The sequence below is a fragment of the Lipotes vexillifer genome, unplaced genomic scaffold (genome assembly GCF_000442215.2).
Source record: "Lipotes vexillifer unplaced genomic scaffold, Lipotes_vexillifer_v1.1 scaffold990, whole genome shotgun sequence".
Lineage (NCBI taxonomy): Eukaryota > Metazoa > Chordata > Mammalia > Artiodactyla > Lipotidae > Lipotes > Lipotes vexillifer.
Genome location: NW_006773201.1, coordinates 128,268 through 148,731, shown reverse-complemented (window position 1 = coordinate 148,731; position 20,464 = coordinate 128,268). Strand labels below are relative to the sequence as shown.

The 20,464-nt window shown below is 33.9% G+C and overlaps 1 protein-coding gene across 1 annotated transcript in view; it reads right to left on the bottom strand.

Moving 5' to 3' along the window:
* The window catches only part of TMEM161B (transmembrane protein 161B), a 70,475-nt gene that overhangs the window by 32,152 nt on the left and 17,859 nt on the right, over window positions 1–20,464 (bottom strand). The window contains exons 2-4 of the mRNA XM_007448151.1: window positions 16,265–16,368; window positions 4,807–4,890; window positions 2,591–2,688 (exon numbers count right to left, since the gene is read on the bottom strand). Of these exons, the coding sequence (XP_007448213.1) occupies window positions 2,591–2,688; window positions 4,807–4,890; window positions 16,265–16,368 (286 nt within the window). The remainder of the gene's footprint in view (window positions 1–2,590; window positions 2,689–4,806; window positions 4,891–16,264; window positions 16,369–20,464) is intronic.

Here is a 20,464-nt window from a genome sequence, read left to right as displayed (position 1 = left end):
AGAATTTACAGAAAAAATGTTTTAAAAATAAAATACCACTCAAAATAAGACTTATTTAAAATATCAAAACAAATTAACCAAACTTACATTTCTATGAGGTGACAGCAAAAATTCCAAATCCTTTTATAATTGGGTAAATTATTTGTTTGCTTCAACTTAATTTAACAACACTTAATTTGCCTTCAAGTTATTTTAACTGCTTTAGCTTTTTTGCTGTATTATACCTAATAGCTTCTGAACATCACTCTGAAAGATTTACCCTAAAGTGGTTGCAGAATTTCTACTCTGTAGACCTCCCTCCTCCCCTCTAAAGTCACTCAGTGGAGCTTTTAAATAACTTTCTGGAAGGATAGCAGAGAAATGGATGGAACAGACAGACAAATATCTGTTTAACTAAAAGTTTTCAGTTTTTATTAACAAAAGTTAAAGTAAATGTTCTAATTCTCCATGCCTGCCCGCACTCACACAGGCTTCCCTCAGGGAACTCATTCACAGCAAACAGCCAAGTGACATTCAAATGTTCTTACATTCTTTAAGAGGTTCTTGTAATAGAGAGCTAATACAAATTTAGAGACTATAATATAGTTATTGGGATATCAATAATATATACATTCAACAAAAGAACAAATTATATATTCTTGGCTATACATTTAACTCAAGTATTATATTCTTCTTTCTGTATTCAATAATGTAATTATATACATGCTTCTCATAGAATATTGGAATAAAAAGAAAACTGAGAGTTCATCAATCCCAGTGGTTTGCATTAACCTTCTGAGAGTCCCTAAAGTTCAGGCAGAAAACCTTCTACTTTTACCAAAACACAGACACAGAGCATGCAATCATGGATGATTACATAAATATAAATAAAATATCTCTGTTTTTCTGATTAACTACAATGATCTTAATGTTATGTGACCAGTTGTTTAACTAGTACCATTTGCAGTTAGTTCTCAAAATTGTAAAAGTAAAACAAAATACTGAATAAGCTGAAACCACATTACCCCTAACTTCAATTTTTTAAGTTTATTTAAATAGCCTAATTCTCACTAAATGGCTCTACCACATTCAGTGTGTAACCCTGGTCAAGTTATTTAACTCCTCTATCTAATGAGCTAAAAAAAAAGTCAATAACACTTACATACCTCATAGAACTGTGAGGGCAAGTTTATACAAATAAAGTACTTATAACAATGTCTGATAAGTACTCAATTTAAACTATTATTAAGGTTAGGTTAATTAGCTGATAACTATTCAATAAACATTAATTAGTAAAAATAACAAAAAATTGTCTTAGAAATCAGGAAACGTGTATAAGTATTCTTGTACAAGTAAGCACACATATAGGATTAATAAAACAAATGGGACAACAAATCAGAAAGTTCAAGTGCTTTTACATGTTTTAAATTTTGCATGAAAAATAGTTAAAAAGGAGAAAGAGGATGATATAACCAGTCTCAACAGTCTGAATGACACCAGACAACTGATTTATATTGCTCCTCACTGACATTTTCTAGGACACCCTTTCCATATATATACATACAATCTTTGTAAATGTAGAATCGACTTTCAAATGTATTGAAGCCACCTTGTATCACAAAATAATTCTTTATGAGGTGCTTAAGTGAATCTATTAAGGTTTTTCTGAGGTATCATTTAACCCAAGAAGGACCAAATTACATAATGATACATTACACAACATTACCAAAATTACTTTTTTAAATGTGTTATTTTAATTCCTCACTTATCATGTAAACCATTAGTTCTCAAACCTGGTCAAAAAAAAATCAGAACCACATGGAACATTTTAAAAAATACAATTTCCCAGAAGCCAGTCTAGATTTACTGAATCTCCAAGTGTAGGAATGGGGTATCTTTATTTTTAAAGAACTGCTTAGGTGATTCTGACATTCCAGGTTTGAAACTAGTGTCCCAAACAATATCACCTTAGATGTCTTTCTCTTCTAGGATCTGGATAATTTCATATAAATTTCATTTTAAATTTAAAGTCATCATAGTTATTATACAATTATAAACACCGATATACAGGGAAAAAAATTGAATGACTTATTCAGAGATATCCAATGGGTAAAAATAAATCTTGAATAAAGTTTTCTATTCCTAATCTAATTCATCATACTAAAACCACTTTCCTTTCCACTAAATGCAGCATAAAGTTGAACTGTTGTAAACACAGTTAGTTTAATACAAACATACAAATGCACTTCTGCAAGCAACACTATAAAACAAGTAAACTGGTATAGATGACGATTTAGAATAGAATTTGAGATACTGAAAACTGACTGTAATCTCAACATAAACAAAAACTGTGTAACAAACTTGTGTAAGACAGCCTCTTCTAAAAAATGGGAAAAATAAGGCTTACTACAAGTTAGGTGGATAGAAAGACAAATTCAATTCAGATGAAGTCATTCTGAGCTTCTAAAGCTCTGAGAAAGATTTCAGTCTATATAATGGACTCAATGATTAGGAGAACAAACAAAAAAATCTAACAACAATAGATAAAGTACTTTCACTAGCATAATATAAAACTGAGATTTACAGAACACTTTACCCAGATTTCCCTTACCTAAAGTATCCACTTCTGTAACTGACTTTGTTTCTAGATGGAGATCAATATCCTTTGGAATGGTTAGTGGCTTACTTTCAATGTGACCATTATATTTCCTATAAAAATCAGACAAGTGACATAGAAAACAAGTTACCCTCACTGTTATTCAAGTGTTTGTATCAAACTAACTACAAATGAGGTTATAAATTTCACAATGAAAAAGAAGAACTTCTAATATTTCATCAAAAAGGACGTAAGGCACTCAAAAGTAGTTTTTAAAAGGGGAACTACAAAATATGGATGTAAATTATTATGAGAATATACAGATTACCAATGAAAGAGTTACCTAAACTAGTGACAGAAACAAAACCTTGATTGCTAGCTTAGCACTGCACCCCATTTTTTCTGCTCTCTCTTCTGTAGATTTAAAGACAGCCCTAACACCTCTTTCCTTAGGCACAAGAGTAAAAGGAAATGAAGACAAAATGCATTTCACTTTGAAATTATACACGTACACACACACATACATATAAACAGACCTGTAGGTATAAACAAGTCAGAGCTGAAAAAATATATTAAGATTTATGTGCATGAGAAATTCTGAAATGTGAAAGGCTAGCTCAGAGTTGCTTTTACTGAGAATCATGGATGGAGGAAAACAACAGAATTCTTCAGGTGCATGTGTATTATTTCCAAATTTAATTTTTAAACACAATCAAACATAAATCAAAAGCAATAAACTTTCAGTAACAATAATTATAATAACAAGAAACAATTTCGCATTTGTTCTTGATTAAGTATAAATTGGGAAACCCTCAGTAAAAATTTTAATTCACATCAATAAATCAAATAATAATTATTGCTACTAAAACAGAATAGTGTTGTTAGTGCATCTTTCTGCAAACGTAAAGCATTTTCAACATATAAAAATTATTGTAAAAATAACACAATTATTGACAAGGCATATAATAAGAATTTAAATGTTTATAGAATAAATACTGTACTACATAACTAAGTTTTACAAATGTTGACTATGGTAGCTGTGAAAAGGCAAATGTGGAATAGTTAAAAAGAAACACAGAAACTAAAAACTGACCTGGATTAAAATCCTGACTCGTAATAGTTAAGTGAACTTGAACAACTCATTTAACTTTTTTGATCAACAGCTTCCTCATTAGTAAAACATAAATTAAATTACAGTGACTATTTAGGGTTACTGTGTGGATTAAATAAGATTGTGTAAAAGTGTTTTGAAAATTATAATATTAGGCAGAAATACTTTATTAAAGAACATAACCACTGGAATACAGAGAAGGAGGATTTACACTTAATATTCCAATGAGCTTCAAGGTATATTTGTAATGATAAGTGAAAAAGAAAATGGTAGCAAGATCAGAAAAGACAGTCTTTTCAAACTTCCAATTTCGTGTCAAATAATCATTAATCTTCAAAGAATTTTTTTTAGCATCCATAAATACATTAGCCCACATTAATAGAATTTTTATGATATACATGAGGAATTTGGTGACAATATGTTGTCACTGACATTTTATAATATATTAGAATCACAGAATCAGAGCCTAAGAAGTCCTCCCCAGCTAAGGAAACTAAGGCCCATTTACAGAGGCTAACTAACATGCACTTTCCTTGAAAATTCAATATAAATAGGGATACAAAATTTTAAAGCTGGAAGAATCTTTCACAGTTACTATGTTTGGTCCTTCTACTTCACAGATGAGGCTGCTGTGGTCTATTCAGTGAGGTTTATTAGCAGGCAGTTTTCTACAGAAACTTTAAGCATAATATTCAAGAGCCTAATGGGACCTAAGAAGTTAATACTGTCCACCCCTTTTATTTAAAAAATGAGAAAACAGAGGTAAAAAGCAAATGAATTTGCCCAGTATCTGAGTGGTAGCAAAATCTGGAAAAGAACCCAGACCAACTGGTATCTTTAAATGAGTTGTAAAGACATGGGTTACGGGTCTCCCCTATTCAATCCCCCACTAACAATTCTTAAGTAAAATAATCACTTTTGTGCTTATATATTATATTAATACACATTGGGTGCTCTTAAAGGGTGATTCAATATTATTTTAGATCATGGATTTTGATATCAGATTTACCAACTGTTTATAGCATAATCTGTAAATGTTCCTTTGGGCAAAGTAACAAAATATATTTACATAAATTCTATTAAATATTTGACACCTTACAAGCTTGACAATATAACTTACCTATCTTTTCTGCTTTTCCCTTTTTGCTGCTTTCCTGCAAGAATTCTTAATTCTTCTTCTGTAGGATGTTGATACCATCGCAAACTAAGAAAAAAGTAATTCTTTTAAATAAAGAATTAAGATCACCAGAATTATTCACTCATTTTACAAATATTTGAGTTTCATAATTGTGAAGACACTGCAGGGAAATATCAGGTGAAAAACTCTAATCTGAAACAGATACTACTGCTTAAGTCTTAAAAGGTTTAGATTCAAATCCAGCAACCACTTACCAGCACTTACTAGATGCCAGACCCTGCAATGTTGTTTGTAGGTATTTTTCTTACAACTGACAGTGTATTAATATATATTAAGATCATATTGGCTTACTTTAACAAACCCTGCAGGCAAGCTGACAGAAGCACATTAGAATTCTCCACCCATTACACGGAGGAATTGTTACTTGTCTTAAAAAGAGAGTCCTTTGAATGCCCTCAAAACTACAAGTAGTCTTTGCTTTCCTTTTCTTTCTTTCCTCCCTTTAATTTAGTTGGAGAATTCGCAAACTTTATGTGTATAAGGATTCAAGTGAATTGCTGTATTTACAAAACGCTTTACTCTTGGCTATAGCTAATTCTCTTCAGTTAGGGCTCCAAAAGCAACTGACTGTATTTATTACCCCCACCAGCCAGTCAAAACAGCCAAACAAGTCATTGTTATTCCTTCCCAAGCCTCCACCTGCTCATTCTCAATTTCCTGTCTCACGTGAACTTTCTGCCGGCCACCTAAATTTGATATTTGGGTTTTACCTTCAATATGCCCTTTCCACATATTATCATTAATTTGGTTCTTTAACTCTTAAAATTCTAAACTTGCCTACTTCCCTGAAAGGACCTTAGTTCAGCGTATCTTCCTCTCTAGCTCTGACTATGGCAAACTTCCCCTTCCTTTCCCCTGGACTAAAGGCATTCTGATCCCACCTTTATTTATTTTTTCGTAATGCAAATCCTATCAAGGTATATATGCCTGCGTAAATCCTTTCCAAGACTCCTCACAGAGTAAAGCAGTGAGTAAGGCAGTTAGGCAAGGACTCTGACCAAGGTCCTGCTGTTATTAAAAAGAAACAAGACACCTAGTATTGATAGATCTCTCAAGTTTTCAACCACAAAAATCTAGATTTTTAAAGTGAAATAACCCAATTTTTTAAAAATGCTACCACTGATTTGCTGTTTTAAAAATACTGCTGAACTGGCAATTTGAGTAATAACTGGATATTTAATGATGTAAAGAAATTATTGTTAAAAATTTTTTGCTGTAATAATGGGAGTATGGTAATTTTTTAAAAGCTCATATATTTTAGAGATATACACTGAAATATCTACAAGTGAAATAATAATATTTGCTACAAAATAATGTTGGGAGGAAGGAGAGATGAAGGGGAGCATAGGTGAAACAAACTGGCTACCAGCTATTGTGATGAATACACAGGAGCTTATTATATTTGTTATATATTCATGATATTATTCTGTCTATATTCGTTGTATACGTTTAAACGTTTGCATTAAAGCTAAAACACACATTACAAGGCCAAATATAGAGTTTGTGACCTTCTATTTTCACAGCCTTTTACAATCTGACTACTGTCTGCTTCACCAGACTCACCTTCAAGAATTCTCCTTTTGTACATGACATTCTACCTAGACTAAATGACCTTTATTCCACAAATTCTTTCATCCCTTGGCATTTCTGCATATATTCTTCTCTCTGCTTGTGAACACCTATGCTACTACTGGCAAACTCCTAATTTACCTTTGATGGTTTATAAGGCAGTCTCTCATTGGTATAATAAAGAATATACCTGGTCATTGTCCCCATTTCTTGGCACAGAGTTTCAAAAGCCCTTGAAATTTTCTGAGTGATAAAGGAGTCTTTGTTATGCTAATGTGGGGACTCTGGGGGGACCTCTAGATAGCTTCGGGAAGGGAGGCAGGTTACCAGAAATACCAACCACATGATTAGAGTTGGAACTCTCAGCCAGCTGACCTCCAAGAAGAGGAAGGGGGTTGAAGATTAAGTTCAATCACGTGGCCATTGATTAAAAATCATGCCTATGTAATGAAACTCCATAAAATCTCTGGACACCGAAGCTCAGAGGAGCTTCCTAGCTGTTAAACACACTAAAGTGCCTGAAGGGTGACATGCCCTGATTCCACAGGGACAGGACATGGAAACTGCTCCTTCCCAAACACCATCCAATGTGTAATCTTTATAATAAAACTGTAATCACTGCACTTTCCTGAGTTCTAGTTGTTATACAGAATTATTGAACCTGAGGGGGTCATGAGAACCCCCTAATTGGCAGCCAGTAGCTGGTTGTCAGAGTATGGCCCAGGGATCCAAAGAACTTGCAGCTAGCATCTGAAGCCTGGGCATTCTTATGGAGGACTTTGCCTTTAACCTGTGGGATCTGTGCTAACTCCAGGTAGTTAGTGTCAAAATTGATTTGCAATTGGTATCAGACCGGTTAGGTTAAAATGGAATATTCCCCTAGTTGACAGATTCTTGAAGTGAAGATTTTATGACTTACTTGTTTTTGTATACTTCAAAACTAGTACAGTGACTGGCATATAGTAAGTGCTCAAAAAGGATCAATGAATGAATTCAGTTCTCCTCTTAGTTTAAGGGTTTTAAAATAAAATATATATATCCCAACCCAAAATTCCCTAAACTATACTTAACACGGGTAAGGAGGCACTTCCTGAAATTTCGATTGAAGTCCAGAATTTTAACTTACAGTCGATTCTTGTTATTCGCGGTAGTTATGTTCTATAAAGTCGCCGCGAACACTGAACCATTGTTCCTAGGGGAGATACAGGGTTAGGTTCCCACGAGCCTCTGGTCACAACATCTTCATCAATCAATCAATACACACCCTTGTTTTATGTGTGTTTCTGTTTAAAGTACCTTATTTAATATATACTGTTGATTCACTAATATTAAATTCATGGCCAACAGTAATAAAACTCATGCGTGAGCAAAGCTTTTCTAATAACTGTAATCATAAGTATAGTATTTTCCTGATTTCTGTGAATATTTCTAGTGAATTTTCTCTATAAGGCACATCACAGCCTTCTTGCGCTTAGGAATACTAGATATCAAGCACTTCATCACTACATGTGGGGGCCAGTTTAAACAGCGAAGTCACCAACAAAAAGCAAAAAGATGAAAAACATGGCACTAAATAGACCACAAAAAGGATACGTGTTTACAATATGAGAGGTACAACAAGAAGGCCTCAGCTAGGAACCTGGGCCTCAGCTAGGAACAGGCCACTCAAATTTTTTACCACTCTGCATATGTCTATAAATGACCTTGAAAGCACCACAAGTATGGGTTTTGGGGTTACAAATAAATTTTAGCAAGTAGGCAAATCACAAGTAGAGAATCTACAAATAATGAGGATTGACTGTATAACATTTGGGAGAACACATAAGCAATAACTCATTTATAAAGACTAAAATTAGTTGTTTATTTCTTTGAGAAATAATTATCAGTGAAAGACTCTTAGTACTATAGGAAAACTTAAGTTACATTTAGAGTCCTGTAATAATAAAATATTATAAGACCCTTACATTTTCTAGGACCTACTTTCTTTTAAAATATTCTCAAACTTGTTTAATCTTATTTTGTGAATCCATTTTCTAAAATGAATTGCATTTATTACGTTCAGGTCATCTTCATTAGTAACAATTACTGTTCAAAGCTAGAATCTAAAAGTACTGAGTGCTCTCAGGGACACTTCCAGTCTGTTACTCATCTATCCATCTACCCATTCATCCATCCACCCATTGATCTATCAGACATTTATGAAGCCCACTACGGTCAAGTACTCTGCCAGACAACGGAGATATAATCACCCATAACAAAGCCAAAGTCCCTGATTTCTTGATGTTTATATTTCAGTTGGGGCAGAATTTAACCAATATTTAAAAAGACAAACATATACTGGATACTACACAAAAGAATCAAATACTTAGTGAGAATGAGAGACAAGCCTTAAGGTATTAGGTTACAAAACCTCTCTGAGATGACATTTGCCCAGCAAACTAAAGAATAAGAATGGAGTGCGAGAGCATTCCAGGCAGAGAAGAGTATGTCCAAAAGCACAAAAGCATGAAACAACTCAGAACAATGCAGTAACCAAAAGGGCAAGGAGGCAGTAGCACCATGTACAAGGAGAAACACGAGGGAGGCTGAAGAGATAACAGGGAACAGGTCATGCAAAGCCTCTTGGGTCCATACGGAGTGTAGATTTTATGCTAAAATAATGGTTTCAAAGCAAGAGAAATAACTTGATTTACATTTTAAGATTTCTTTTACTGTTCTGTGAATTAGAACAAGGCAAGAATAGCACGGAAATATATTTCAGAATCAACAGTTCTTGTAAGGTAAGGAACGGAAAGAAAGGATGGAATGAAGGATATTTACACTTCTGATTTGAGGAAGAGGGTGGCACATTTTCTGACATGGAGTAGAGCAGGAAGAAATCAAGAATTTAAACATGCTGAGTTTTTAAGTACCTATGAGACATGAAGTGAAAATATCAAGAGGGCTACTGTATATTAGAATCAAGAGTTCACAGATAACCTGGGGCTATTACAAAATTGTGGTATTTAAATCCACAGGCATGAATAAGGTCACCTAAGGGGAAAATAAAACATGGTAGAAGGCTAAATAGTTAATAAGGAAGTGGGAAAATCGAGTTCATGACAAGTATGTAACAAACTCAGCGTTGATGGAAAACAGGGAAATAGGTCCCAAATTAAGGAACAGATATGGGAGGGGCTTTGTTTTTTAAGAAGGAAGGGAGGCAGAGTTGTGACTCTTATTTGTTGTTGCTGTTATTTTTAATGGGAGACCTTAAAAAAAAAAAAAAGTGTGCTAACAGGAATAATCCAACAGAAAGGAAGTAATTAATGGCAAAGAAGAGAGGAAAGGGCCAAAGAAAAAAGTCACGGTGAAGGTTAGAGGGAATGGGATATAGATCAAAATAAAAAAAAAACAAAAACAAAGAGAGGCTGCACGTGTAACTAGGGTTGTGGGTTTGATGGCATGAAGATGAGAGCGACAGCTTCCAGTTTCAAGAGCTTAGAGTGAGGCTGAGGCAGGCATGTATAAATGAAGAGAGGATTTGGGTTGAAAAAGCTGTCTGAGAAGTGGAACACACAAAGACTGCCAGGTAGCATGTAGTAGCCATCTAAGGACATGAATTCAAAGTAAAACCTAAAGGTACAGTTGCACAATTTTCTTCAACAGTCAATGCTTCATACACAGTTTGATTTCATATCATATGATTCCCATCTACTATACTTTAAGTTCTGGTCTCAATTTTTGGTCTTTTCCTTTGCAAAATGACTTGCAATTTGCTTGCCCCTGATGCACTAGGCCTTTCAAATATGGGCTTAGAAGACAGATATAAAAGTTTATCAGCTTTAGATTCGATGTTAAATAACGGTTACAAACACAATTAGAGAAAAATGTTTTATGTTAAGCAAAAGAAGCATGATGTAAAATTACACATGAAATAATCACATCCATGAGGGGAAAATATGAATAGAAAAAATTAGACGGAAATACAACAAAATTTACACAGAGATTACCTTTAGCTGAGAGGAATATAGTTTGCTACCTCTTATTTTTCCTTTTTATCAATTTACCATCTTTTTCTACATCATAGGCATGTATTGTTAGTAATAGAAAAAAATTTAAAAACAGTAAGTATTAATAGAATCTCACTACAAAACTGAACCTCTTACATTTAAGTTAAATTGTGTTTTATGACATTTGCTTTGGCTATTTTCACTTATATTCAGACTGTCAGCAGTGTCTCAGATAACAAAGCCAACTTGGTGTTATACTCCACTAAATCACTGAAATAATTTTTCAATAATTTTCTTGCACAAACCTCTTACATAAAGTAATATCAGGCTACAACCTTTCTTACTAAGGCAGTTCAAGAGCACTGAAAAAACATATACCAGAAAATACAGAATGTACTGACCTAGATTCTTTAAAAAAAATTTAAGCAGCGATGCCATTTAAAGCAAACTACTTAAAAATTTTTCAGAAGTAAAAATTTCAGAAATTTAAAATGAAAATCTGAACATGAACAAATATGGAAAAGCTTAGTATTGAGAGAAAGCAAAAAAAAAAAGCTTTAACACATAAATAATCATACAAAACTCTTTCACAACATAGGCCACAACATAGTTTTAGTCTCCATTCTAAATCTCTAAATAATTTAGAAGTGAAAAAAAAAAAAACTTAAGGGAAAACAAACACCACCTAAAACCTAGAAAACCTTTCAGTACAAGTAACTAAAATATCACTTACTATACATATACATTCTCTTGTTATTTACTGGAAACTTTACTAGAATATCATGACACTCTGGAACTGGAAATTAAGACAGCTAAGGGAGGAAAGCAAGGACTCAGGCATTCCATAAGGGTAGTAGCTTAAGGTTTAAACCTTTCCCTTAGGTCATAGGTCCCACCTACTGTGCATTTGAATAGTAGGTTTCTCTCACCAAAGGGAATTTGCAAATTCTTGGATCAGGCAACAGGCAAAAAGAGTTAAGAGCAATTGAAAAGGGTGTTTTCACACCTTCTTTACCCAATATAGGATGAGACAAAATCAGAATAAATCCAACAGTAATATATTTTGAGTCAGGGACATATGAAGGGAAGTAGCTGACCAAAGTGAGAGCCTAGGGGAATAAAGGGGTAGAGAAAAATGCATAAGGTTTGAGCTGAACAATCAGGAAAATGGAAAGCAGGTTCAGCAAGGAAGCTATAAGGGAGAAAAAGCAAAATCCTACTCCTCATGCAAAACCCACTATTCAAATGTACAAAGAATGTAACCTATCACTTACCTCTCCACGAAAAGAGGGGCCAAGCAAACTTCAAAACAAAAACGAACTTTAATTACATTAGAAAGCAGAGAATACTTTGGCTACAAATCAGTGATATGCTGGACATGATAAAGAACTAATGTCTTTAGGCAACCTGAGCAATGGTTAGAACGAATGTTCCTTGCGTTAGGGAAAGCAATTCACAGTAAAGGTAAAGAGAAACCAACTTTCCACAATTTTTCTTTCCTTTGAGGAGGAAGGAGAGAGTAGAGCAACCTAAGAGCACTAGACTCTTCACACCTGAGTTTTTCAAGGTCAGTAATACTTGCTCACAGGTTACGGGAAGAAAAATTTTGCTACTTAAATTCTTGTTAAAGCAGGAATGCCTCAACAGTCTGACAGTTATATAAAAAGGCATGTGAAAAAAGGAGAACTAATAACATTTTCTAGAAGAAAAACATTTATCTATTAAAAAAACTGGAAGAATGCAATACAAAATAATTTTAATTTAGTAATGTGGAATAAATTTAATCTCAAATGGTGAGGAGAGGTATAATTTTAACAGATGATATTTCTTAAACTCTTCTTCACACTTGGCATGATTTTGGTAATCAGAAAAATGCTGATGTGCCTTTTAACTTAGAATAAAAGGTGACTGTAATCCTAGAGAAGCCAAAAGAATAAGAAAAGAGTAAGTAAGTAAAGAGAAACCATATACTGCTTATAAACTGAGGATATCTCCTAGAAGGCTAAGCACAGCTAGGGAAAAAAGGTAGAAAAAAGAAAACCTTCAATAAATTACTCTATAAACTGCCAGCAGAAGTCACAGCGGTTGTAGAAAAGTTCACCTCCACCAAATTCAAACCTTGGTTCAAGTATGTCTGTTCCAGGACAAGGGTCTGGAATTTGATGAGCAGCCATAGGTCAAATAATTACTAGACTATGAATCAGACTTCCAGGGTAAAAGGCCTGGATCTGTTTCATTTTTCAGTATGTAAACAGGAGTAAAGCTAAAATTTTCTCATCTGTAAAAATGGAGACATGGGCTTCCCTGGTGGCGCAGTGGTTGAGAGTCCGCCTGCCGATGCAGGGGACACGGGTTTGTGCTCCGGTCCGGGAAGATCCCACATGCCACGGAGCAGCTGGGCCCGTGAGCCATGGCCGCTGAGCCTGCGCGTCCGGAGCCTGTGCTCTGCAACGGGAGAGGCCACAACAGTGAGAGGCCCACGTACCGCAAAAAAAAAAAAAAAAAAAAAAAAAAAAAAAGGGGAGACAGTATCACCTACAGCAAAGAAGGACTAGGCACTTACCCATCCTGCTTTTACTTCCTAGGTACAATGAAAAGTGTATTTCCCAGCCTGTTGTGCACTTTGGCCTGAACTAGTCATAGGGCTCCAGACTACGCAATGTGGGCAAAAATGATATATCTACTTCTAAGCTTGGCCCCTAGAATCTCCTGAAAAATCCACAGCCCACTCTCTCTACTTGCCAACTGGCATAGCATCTAATAGAAGGACTCCAAAGCAGCAGAAGGAACAGAGGAGCCACAAGACAGAAGAAGCCTAGAATCCCTAAGTAACCATCTGAAGGACAGCTGAATCCTTGAATCATCATTTTGTGAAGGATCTACACAGAGAGCTGCCTGACCCCTCTCAGGTACCCCCATTTGACCCTGATTCCTGTCTGAGGAACTGAGTGAGAAACTTTTATTAAGTTCAGACACCAAGATTTCTGAGGTCATAACATATCCCAATACATCTCCTTCTTCCAAGTTCACAGTGTAGAGATCCAAATGAGATAACAGAATAAAAATTTTATCAGTACAAAGCTCTATAACACTGTAAAGGTAATATTAATGGAATTAAACCAGGCTAAAGACTATGCATTATTTTTTTGAAAACTAGATATCTACAATACTAATTACAATATATAAATGTTATTTAACAAGAGCTAGAAAACTAGTCAATTTCTAACATAAAAAATCAGCAGGTTAACTTATAAGCAAAAACTGCTAATTCCTTCGATACTGACTTCTTCAGGAAATTGGCAGGCTTACTCATTAAGTCAACATAAGTCAAACAGGTGCCACTTCACACCTTCCATTCTAAAAGAGACAGAGGTTGATGAGAGATATGGACAGAAACTAATTTACATGATAAAAAGAGAAGCCATAACTTTTAAGAAAAATATGAATACTTACAATTGGAAGATATATTAGTGGAATAAATATTAAGTCGACAGATACCGAAACTAAAAAGAAGTTTCTTCTGTCATACCCATGATTAACCTATCGTGGTATCTACACATCTATTCACTTGAATAGTTCTATTAAACAGCTATTCAATATAGTCACTCCCAAACCATCCTACACTATTCATAATTTTAAAAGTCCTCATAAGCGTCTCCCTTTAAATTTCTTCAAGTATTTTAGAGCCGATAATCTCAGAAGGCCCTCAGATCTTTCTCCTTCAAGTCAGCCACATCATATGGTTTAAAATGCAAACTGTCATTTCTGATCAATAATTTTTACATGAGCAATTCAGAAGAGATTTTAGATTTTCTTAATATTAAAACAGTATCATTTCATATCACAAAAGGATGGCAAAACAATAATTATCCCAAAATGATAAAATCAATATTCTTATTGAACAGTTAGGCAACAACATTGAGCAATATAGTTTCATGACCTAAAAATTTCAGAATTAATATTAAAGAAAAATAGATGATATTAAGAACACAGAGCAAAACAAACAAAAACAGAAAGGAAATGAAACTAACTACAGCAGAAGAGTAACTATTACTAGCAATCCTGATTGGTATCCTTGGAACCCGATTTGGAATTAGAGACAGCATTAATTACCACTAAAGTTAATCTATTTATAAAAGCAAATCAAGATCATGAAAAACATCAACTTCATGTTTATTTTTGAAGGTTGAGCGCCTCTTCAAATTAGCAATATATATACTTATGACACATACTTGTCAAATGAGTAAAGATTTTAAATATATTGTTCCGATATTAACAAAGAGACTCAGTTTTCAAGCTCTGAAGTTTTAGTTTTATAGAAACAAATGCGATGCAGATTATGTGAGAAAGTAGAAGTTGCCTATAGACTAAAAAGGGACATGATTGCAAAGATCTTTAAAGCCAAAAGAGACCTGGAAGTCTCCCTGGAGACTCATCATAAACAAAATCTAGAAATGTGCAATTCTTAGTAGAAAACAAGCTACCTTAATATGTATTTTACTTAGTTTATTAATTCAGATTATTTTTATTTAGAATTAATGGTATTTGCCCAGCAGATGTTCACCCTTTCATGATCTACGAAAAAGGGTTTTTGCTAAGCAAAAAAAGGAAGCAAGATTGCACAGAGCATAAACGTACATAGTTAAAAACTAGTCACAGATGATTTACTTTTTTCACTTATAAATAGCTTTGATGAAGCTTTTATTTAACTTTACTAAAACTTTAGTCATTATTTACTTTGCTAATAAAATACACATTTTTAAACTGCTGTTCTCTCACATTCCACACACGTGTGTGCCTATAAGTGTTCAAAAAAAAATTTTTAAGCAGTCTAAATAATATTTTCCTATATTTAAACACTGATATGGAAAAAGTATAAAGCATTAGAGAAGAAGAACATACTTAAAACTAGAAAATAAATTTAAGCTTTATGGATAGAATTGCTTATTATTGGTCTTGCAGTATGTGAAATCATTATGAGGATAATAGCTATCCATTGCTTTCTAACTTCAAACCATCTAAAAAACAAAAGAAAACTGATATACAAATCAATAATAGAATTTGGTTACTTATTAGAGACAAATAATTGGAGTAAAACTATAGTCATGGTACCAAATCTATAATTTACCTTTCATAATTATACAAGATTGTGGCATGTATTTCTGTCTGCAGAGTTTTACTGCTTTTGCCTCACTACACCTCCTATATTTAACTTCTTTACTTTTGATTTTATTCTTTTATTGTACAAATTTCAGCAAGGTAACTTACCTCCTCTGCAGAAGGAGGGGACAATAGTAAGCTTAAAGTGCAGTAAACAAAATCAAAATCCTACAAAACAACTTCATCGCCTCCTTACTAAATTAAAGTTTAAAATTATGTTCAGTAAAAAAAGGGCCCCTAATTCTCATAATAAACTCTCAAGTAAGTCACCAATAATAGAGTATGTGCTTTGAATCACTTTTTCCAACAATGGTAAAAATATTTAAGCACTTCGATTTATAGTCTCTTCCTCTTGTTGACCAACTTTTATTAAAGGTAACTAGAAAAGTCATGTGATAGTTCCAGTGGCCATGGACAGAAAGGGATAAAGAAGGAAGGGACTAAATTCTTGACCATGACCCTATTACCTTTGTACTAAACAGATAAACTACTAATAACTCAAGTAAGAGAAATAAGGAAGCTAGATTTTCCTCATTATTTTCTTTTTTCATGTTTTTAGAAAATTGGAATTAGCACTTAACTTCTAGGAAGTTAATCAGCCTGGTAAACTAAACAAAGATCTGAAAGTGCCAGTCAGAATCAGCCTATCCTTGCCTTACCTGCCATTACAGAGTAGCCATCGAGCAAGAGAATAGTGAGGTATAATCTTCTGCATGACACTGGCCATCACCATGGTAACAACCAGCTGTATACCTATCACACCCTGTGTAAAGAAACAAACAAACAAGTTTAACAATGAACGAATTTAGATTTGAGGACATTGCTGAAAAGCTTTCTATACATTTTGAAAATTATACTTTAAGAAAGATGGATTTACTACCAAAATACATATTATTCTGCCATTTAGGTATTCAAGACCACGTATGTTTAAATTTAAAATACATGATCTCCTCTCATAATCCTCTACAAGTTAAAGTAGCATACACATTCAAAATCTATTCCCAAGAAACGTTCTCCATTACTTAAGTGTACCAAAATGAAGTGAAAAATGGTGATTTTGTTTTTTTCATCCTTCTCCAAAGTTACTCTATTCAACACACTTAAAACACTACCTTGGCTAGGTCTAAAAGCAGTATGCGTTTTTTTAAATTCTAGGGTGGTAGTGAATGACTAAAGAGCATTAACTATAGTAAGTGTGATGGAAGAACTGGCCTGAAAGTCAGTAGAAAAAAAATTTTAATTAATGCTGTCATCACCAACTTCCAGTGGGTGGGCCTTCAACAAGGTCCAAAAATGCCCATAGTTTGCTCTCATCAATCCCTCTCTTGTTCTCCGTAATACCTAATTCAAACCTTCTCCCATCTCGTCACACCTCCAACTTCCCTCAAACTTTTTTTTTAATTCTTTTTATTGAAGTATAGTTGATTTACAATCACAGCAAAGTGATTCAGTTATACATACATACATATATACACACACATATATTCTTTTTCATATTCTTTTCCATTATAGGTTATTTCAAGATATTGAATATAGTTCCCTGTGCTATACAATAGGACCTTGTTATTTACCTATTTTATATATAGTAACTTGTATCTGCTAATCCCTAACTCCTAATTTATCCCCCCCCCCAAACTTCTAACTCTCTACTCAGTAGAGAACATCTTCCAGTTCACAGAGAGAAAAACAACAGCATCAAATGAGAACTCTCACTTGCCATGGACAAGCTCACAATCACTTGCATCTGCACCCTTCTTCTTCCACACCCTCTAGAAATAACAGAGCATCTTCAGTATAAAGCAAATCCCTCTATCTATGCTTCAGAGCAAATCCTCTCATTGATTTTCAGGAAACTTAACCAATGAATAGCTTCCTTCCTGTATCTTCCTTAATCTCTTCTCTATTTAAATCCTTCCTATCAGCATTTTAACACCTTTCACCTTTCTAAAAAATACCAATAATTTTCTCTTATTCTACAGCCCTCCCCTTCCTCAAATACGTAGCTACTTTGCAAAAGACTTGTTTTCACTGTTTCTATGTTCTCATATGCCCACACAGTTCCCATCTGACTTCTGTTTCGGCCCATTCCATTAAAACACCTACAATCACAATCACTTCATCTTGCCAAATTATCCTTCCTTATCTTAAATCTCAGCAGAATCCCAACAAGGTCTACCAAATCCCTTGCTTTACTCCCACCTAGATGACCATTTCTTTATACTCCTCTTTGTTGGCTCTTCCTCTATCTAAGCAGTCCAAAAATAAAGTTGAATTCCTACCTCAATGCCAAACAAGTGCATTTAAAAAAATGTTAAAATGTTTTTTAAAAAGTAGTATAGTTTATCTGGTTTAAGAGCATGGACTCTGGACCCAAACTGCCTGGGACAGAATCTGCCATCTACTAGCTGCATGCCTTCTGGACAGGTTATTCAAACATTCTGTACCTCTATTCCCTCTTCTATAAAATGAAGCTAATAATTCAACCTACCTACTAATCAAGCTGTGGTTAGTAATTGTGCCTGTTACAGAGTAAGCAGTCAATATGAATTAGTACTATTTGTTGTTATTGTCATTATTATCACTACTATTATGGGATAACTTTGTTTTTAATTTCAAGAATAGAAGAGACTTTGCAAAAAATAACCAATGTTACTTCTATAAAAAATAAATTTAAAAAACAAAATAAATGGAATCATACCATAAAAAATGACATGTCTCCTAAGTGATAAAAGAACACAAAAAAATTTTGAAAACATCAGGTTTCATCAGCTGTAACAAACTGTTCAATCGGTTGCACACCACTGTAACAAATGCACTATGATGATGTGGGATGTCGATAGTGGGGGAGGTTGCACACATGCCAGGACAGGGGATACGGAACCCTCTATACCTTCTGACCAGTTCTGCTACGAACCTAAAACTGCTCCAACAAAATGAGATTTTAAGAAAAATCAAATCAAATTTATTCATAGAGAAACAATATAAACAATGTCAAGAGACTAACTGGGAAAAGGTATATGTAACTCGTATCACAAAGGGATAATTCACTTGTTAGATATTATATAGAGTTCTTATAAATCAATTAGTAAAAGAACAAATGCCTAATTTAAAAAGAGAACAAAAATGTACTTACTGTTCTTTAAAAAAGTAAAATGGCTCTTAAACAGGACTGTTTTTAAAATGCCTTTGAAACCTGCCTCAACTCTGGTTTCACTGTGGATATTTTAATGCCTTAAATTCTACCAATTGGGTTAAGATTCAGACCACTTTTACATTCACCTAACATCAAAGGTTACATTTTTACCTTTTTTCTTTCACATTTCCTATCACTTGAATTTACTATCCTATTTTCTATGTAGATTGTGTTAGAAGTTCTGCAATCTCCATACAATGCATGCCTCTACAAAGAACTCTTTCAGGCAGAACAAGGCCAAGAAATACATTAGCAAGTAGGTCAGAAGGTTAGTCTATTTGAGATTACAGACTTAAAAGCAAAAGATAATTTTTTAGCCAGGGAAAGTTTTGTGGACAAAGTGAACCTCAATCTAGCCTTGAAAGAAATGTGATAGTAACACAGTATCTTCAAGGTCATCTAGTACAATCTCTCATAAACATATATAACAATTTATTAAAGTGTAAGCTCCTTAATAGCAGAAATCATATCTTAGTCACACCTAATAAATGTTACAGGTATTAAATGGCATTTCAGAAAGACTGATCTGGAAGATATATATATGATGGACTGTGATGAACTGGGAAAAAGGCATCTTGCCAAATTCTCCAAATCACTAAGCATAAACTGCTGATAAACCCACTACGAAAGAATGTAAACCATGTGAAGGCAAAAACAAACAAAAATCAGCAAATTGGACTGACTAGAATTAAGAATAGCAACTAGGCTTCTGCAATGATCCAGACCAGAAATGATGACGCTTTAAATTACTGTGGTTATCTCTGGTACTCAGAAGAAAAATGCATTCTAAGGATATTGTTGAAGAATTCAGAGACTGATGGTATACTGCGGCAAAGGAGGAACTAAAGAGATCAACCCCAAGAAAGGCAAACTCATTCTCAATGTTGTAGTTAATGTTTGACTAAAAAACATTCAATGGAAAAGTGTAACTTCACTCCATTCATTTACCTTACTATGCCATTTCCATCTTTTTAAATGCAGTTGAAAATACTTTCTCAAAACCTCATCTATATACTGGGTTAAATACATTGTATAATAGAAGTTTTCTTCCAACTTTCTAAAAGAAGTCAATAAATCTTTCTGAGAATGAATCAGCTGTTAGGTGACTATATATGTGGTACTAAAAGAAAATATGTTGCTTTTTTCCCCAATACAAGAATCTACCTAATTTTTTGGAGAAGTAATTTTTAAATTATATGGAATATATGTCCCCAAAGTTATTCCTTTTCATACATATTTAGAAAAGAGTCCTTGGAATATATTTTCAAAATGGCAACCATTTTATAGAATTATATGTTATCAATTTAATATATTATTAATACTAAACTTAGATCAACTTCTGAGACATTACTATACAATTAACAATTAGGGTGTTCATACCAGGGATTAACATATTAAAATATAAAGTACTCAATTCATTAACTAAGAGACACAATCATTTGAAATTTAAAAACAAGCCATTTAAATAACCTGCCTTCACTGACCAATTTAAATGCCTATGTATGTCTAAGTTTATACAAAACAGAATTTTTGAAATGCTTAAAAACCAAATTTCCTGAATATTTTTCATTATTTTTAATTAAAAGATAATGCTTAGGGGCTTCCCTGGTGGCGCAGTGGTTGAGAGTCCGCCTGCCGATGCAGGGGACACAGGTTCGTGCCCCGG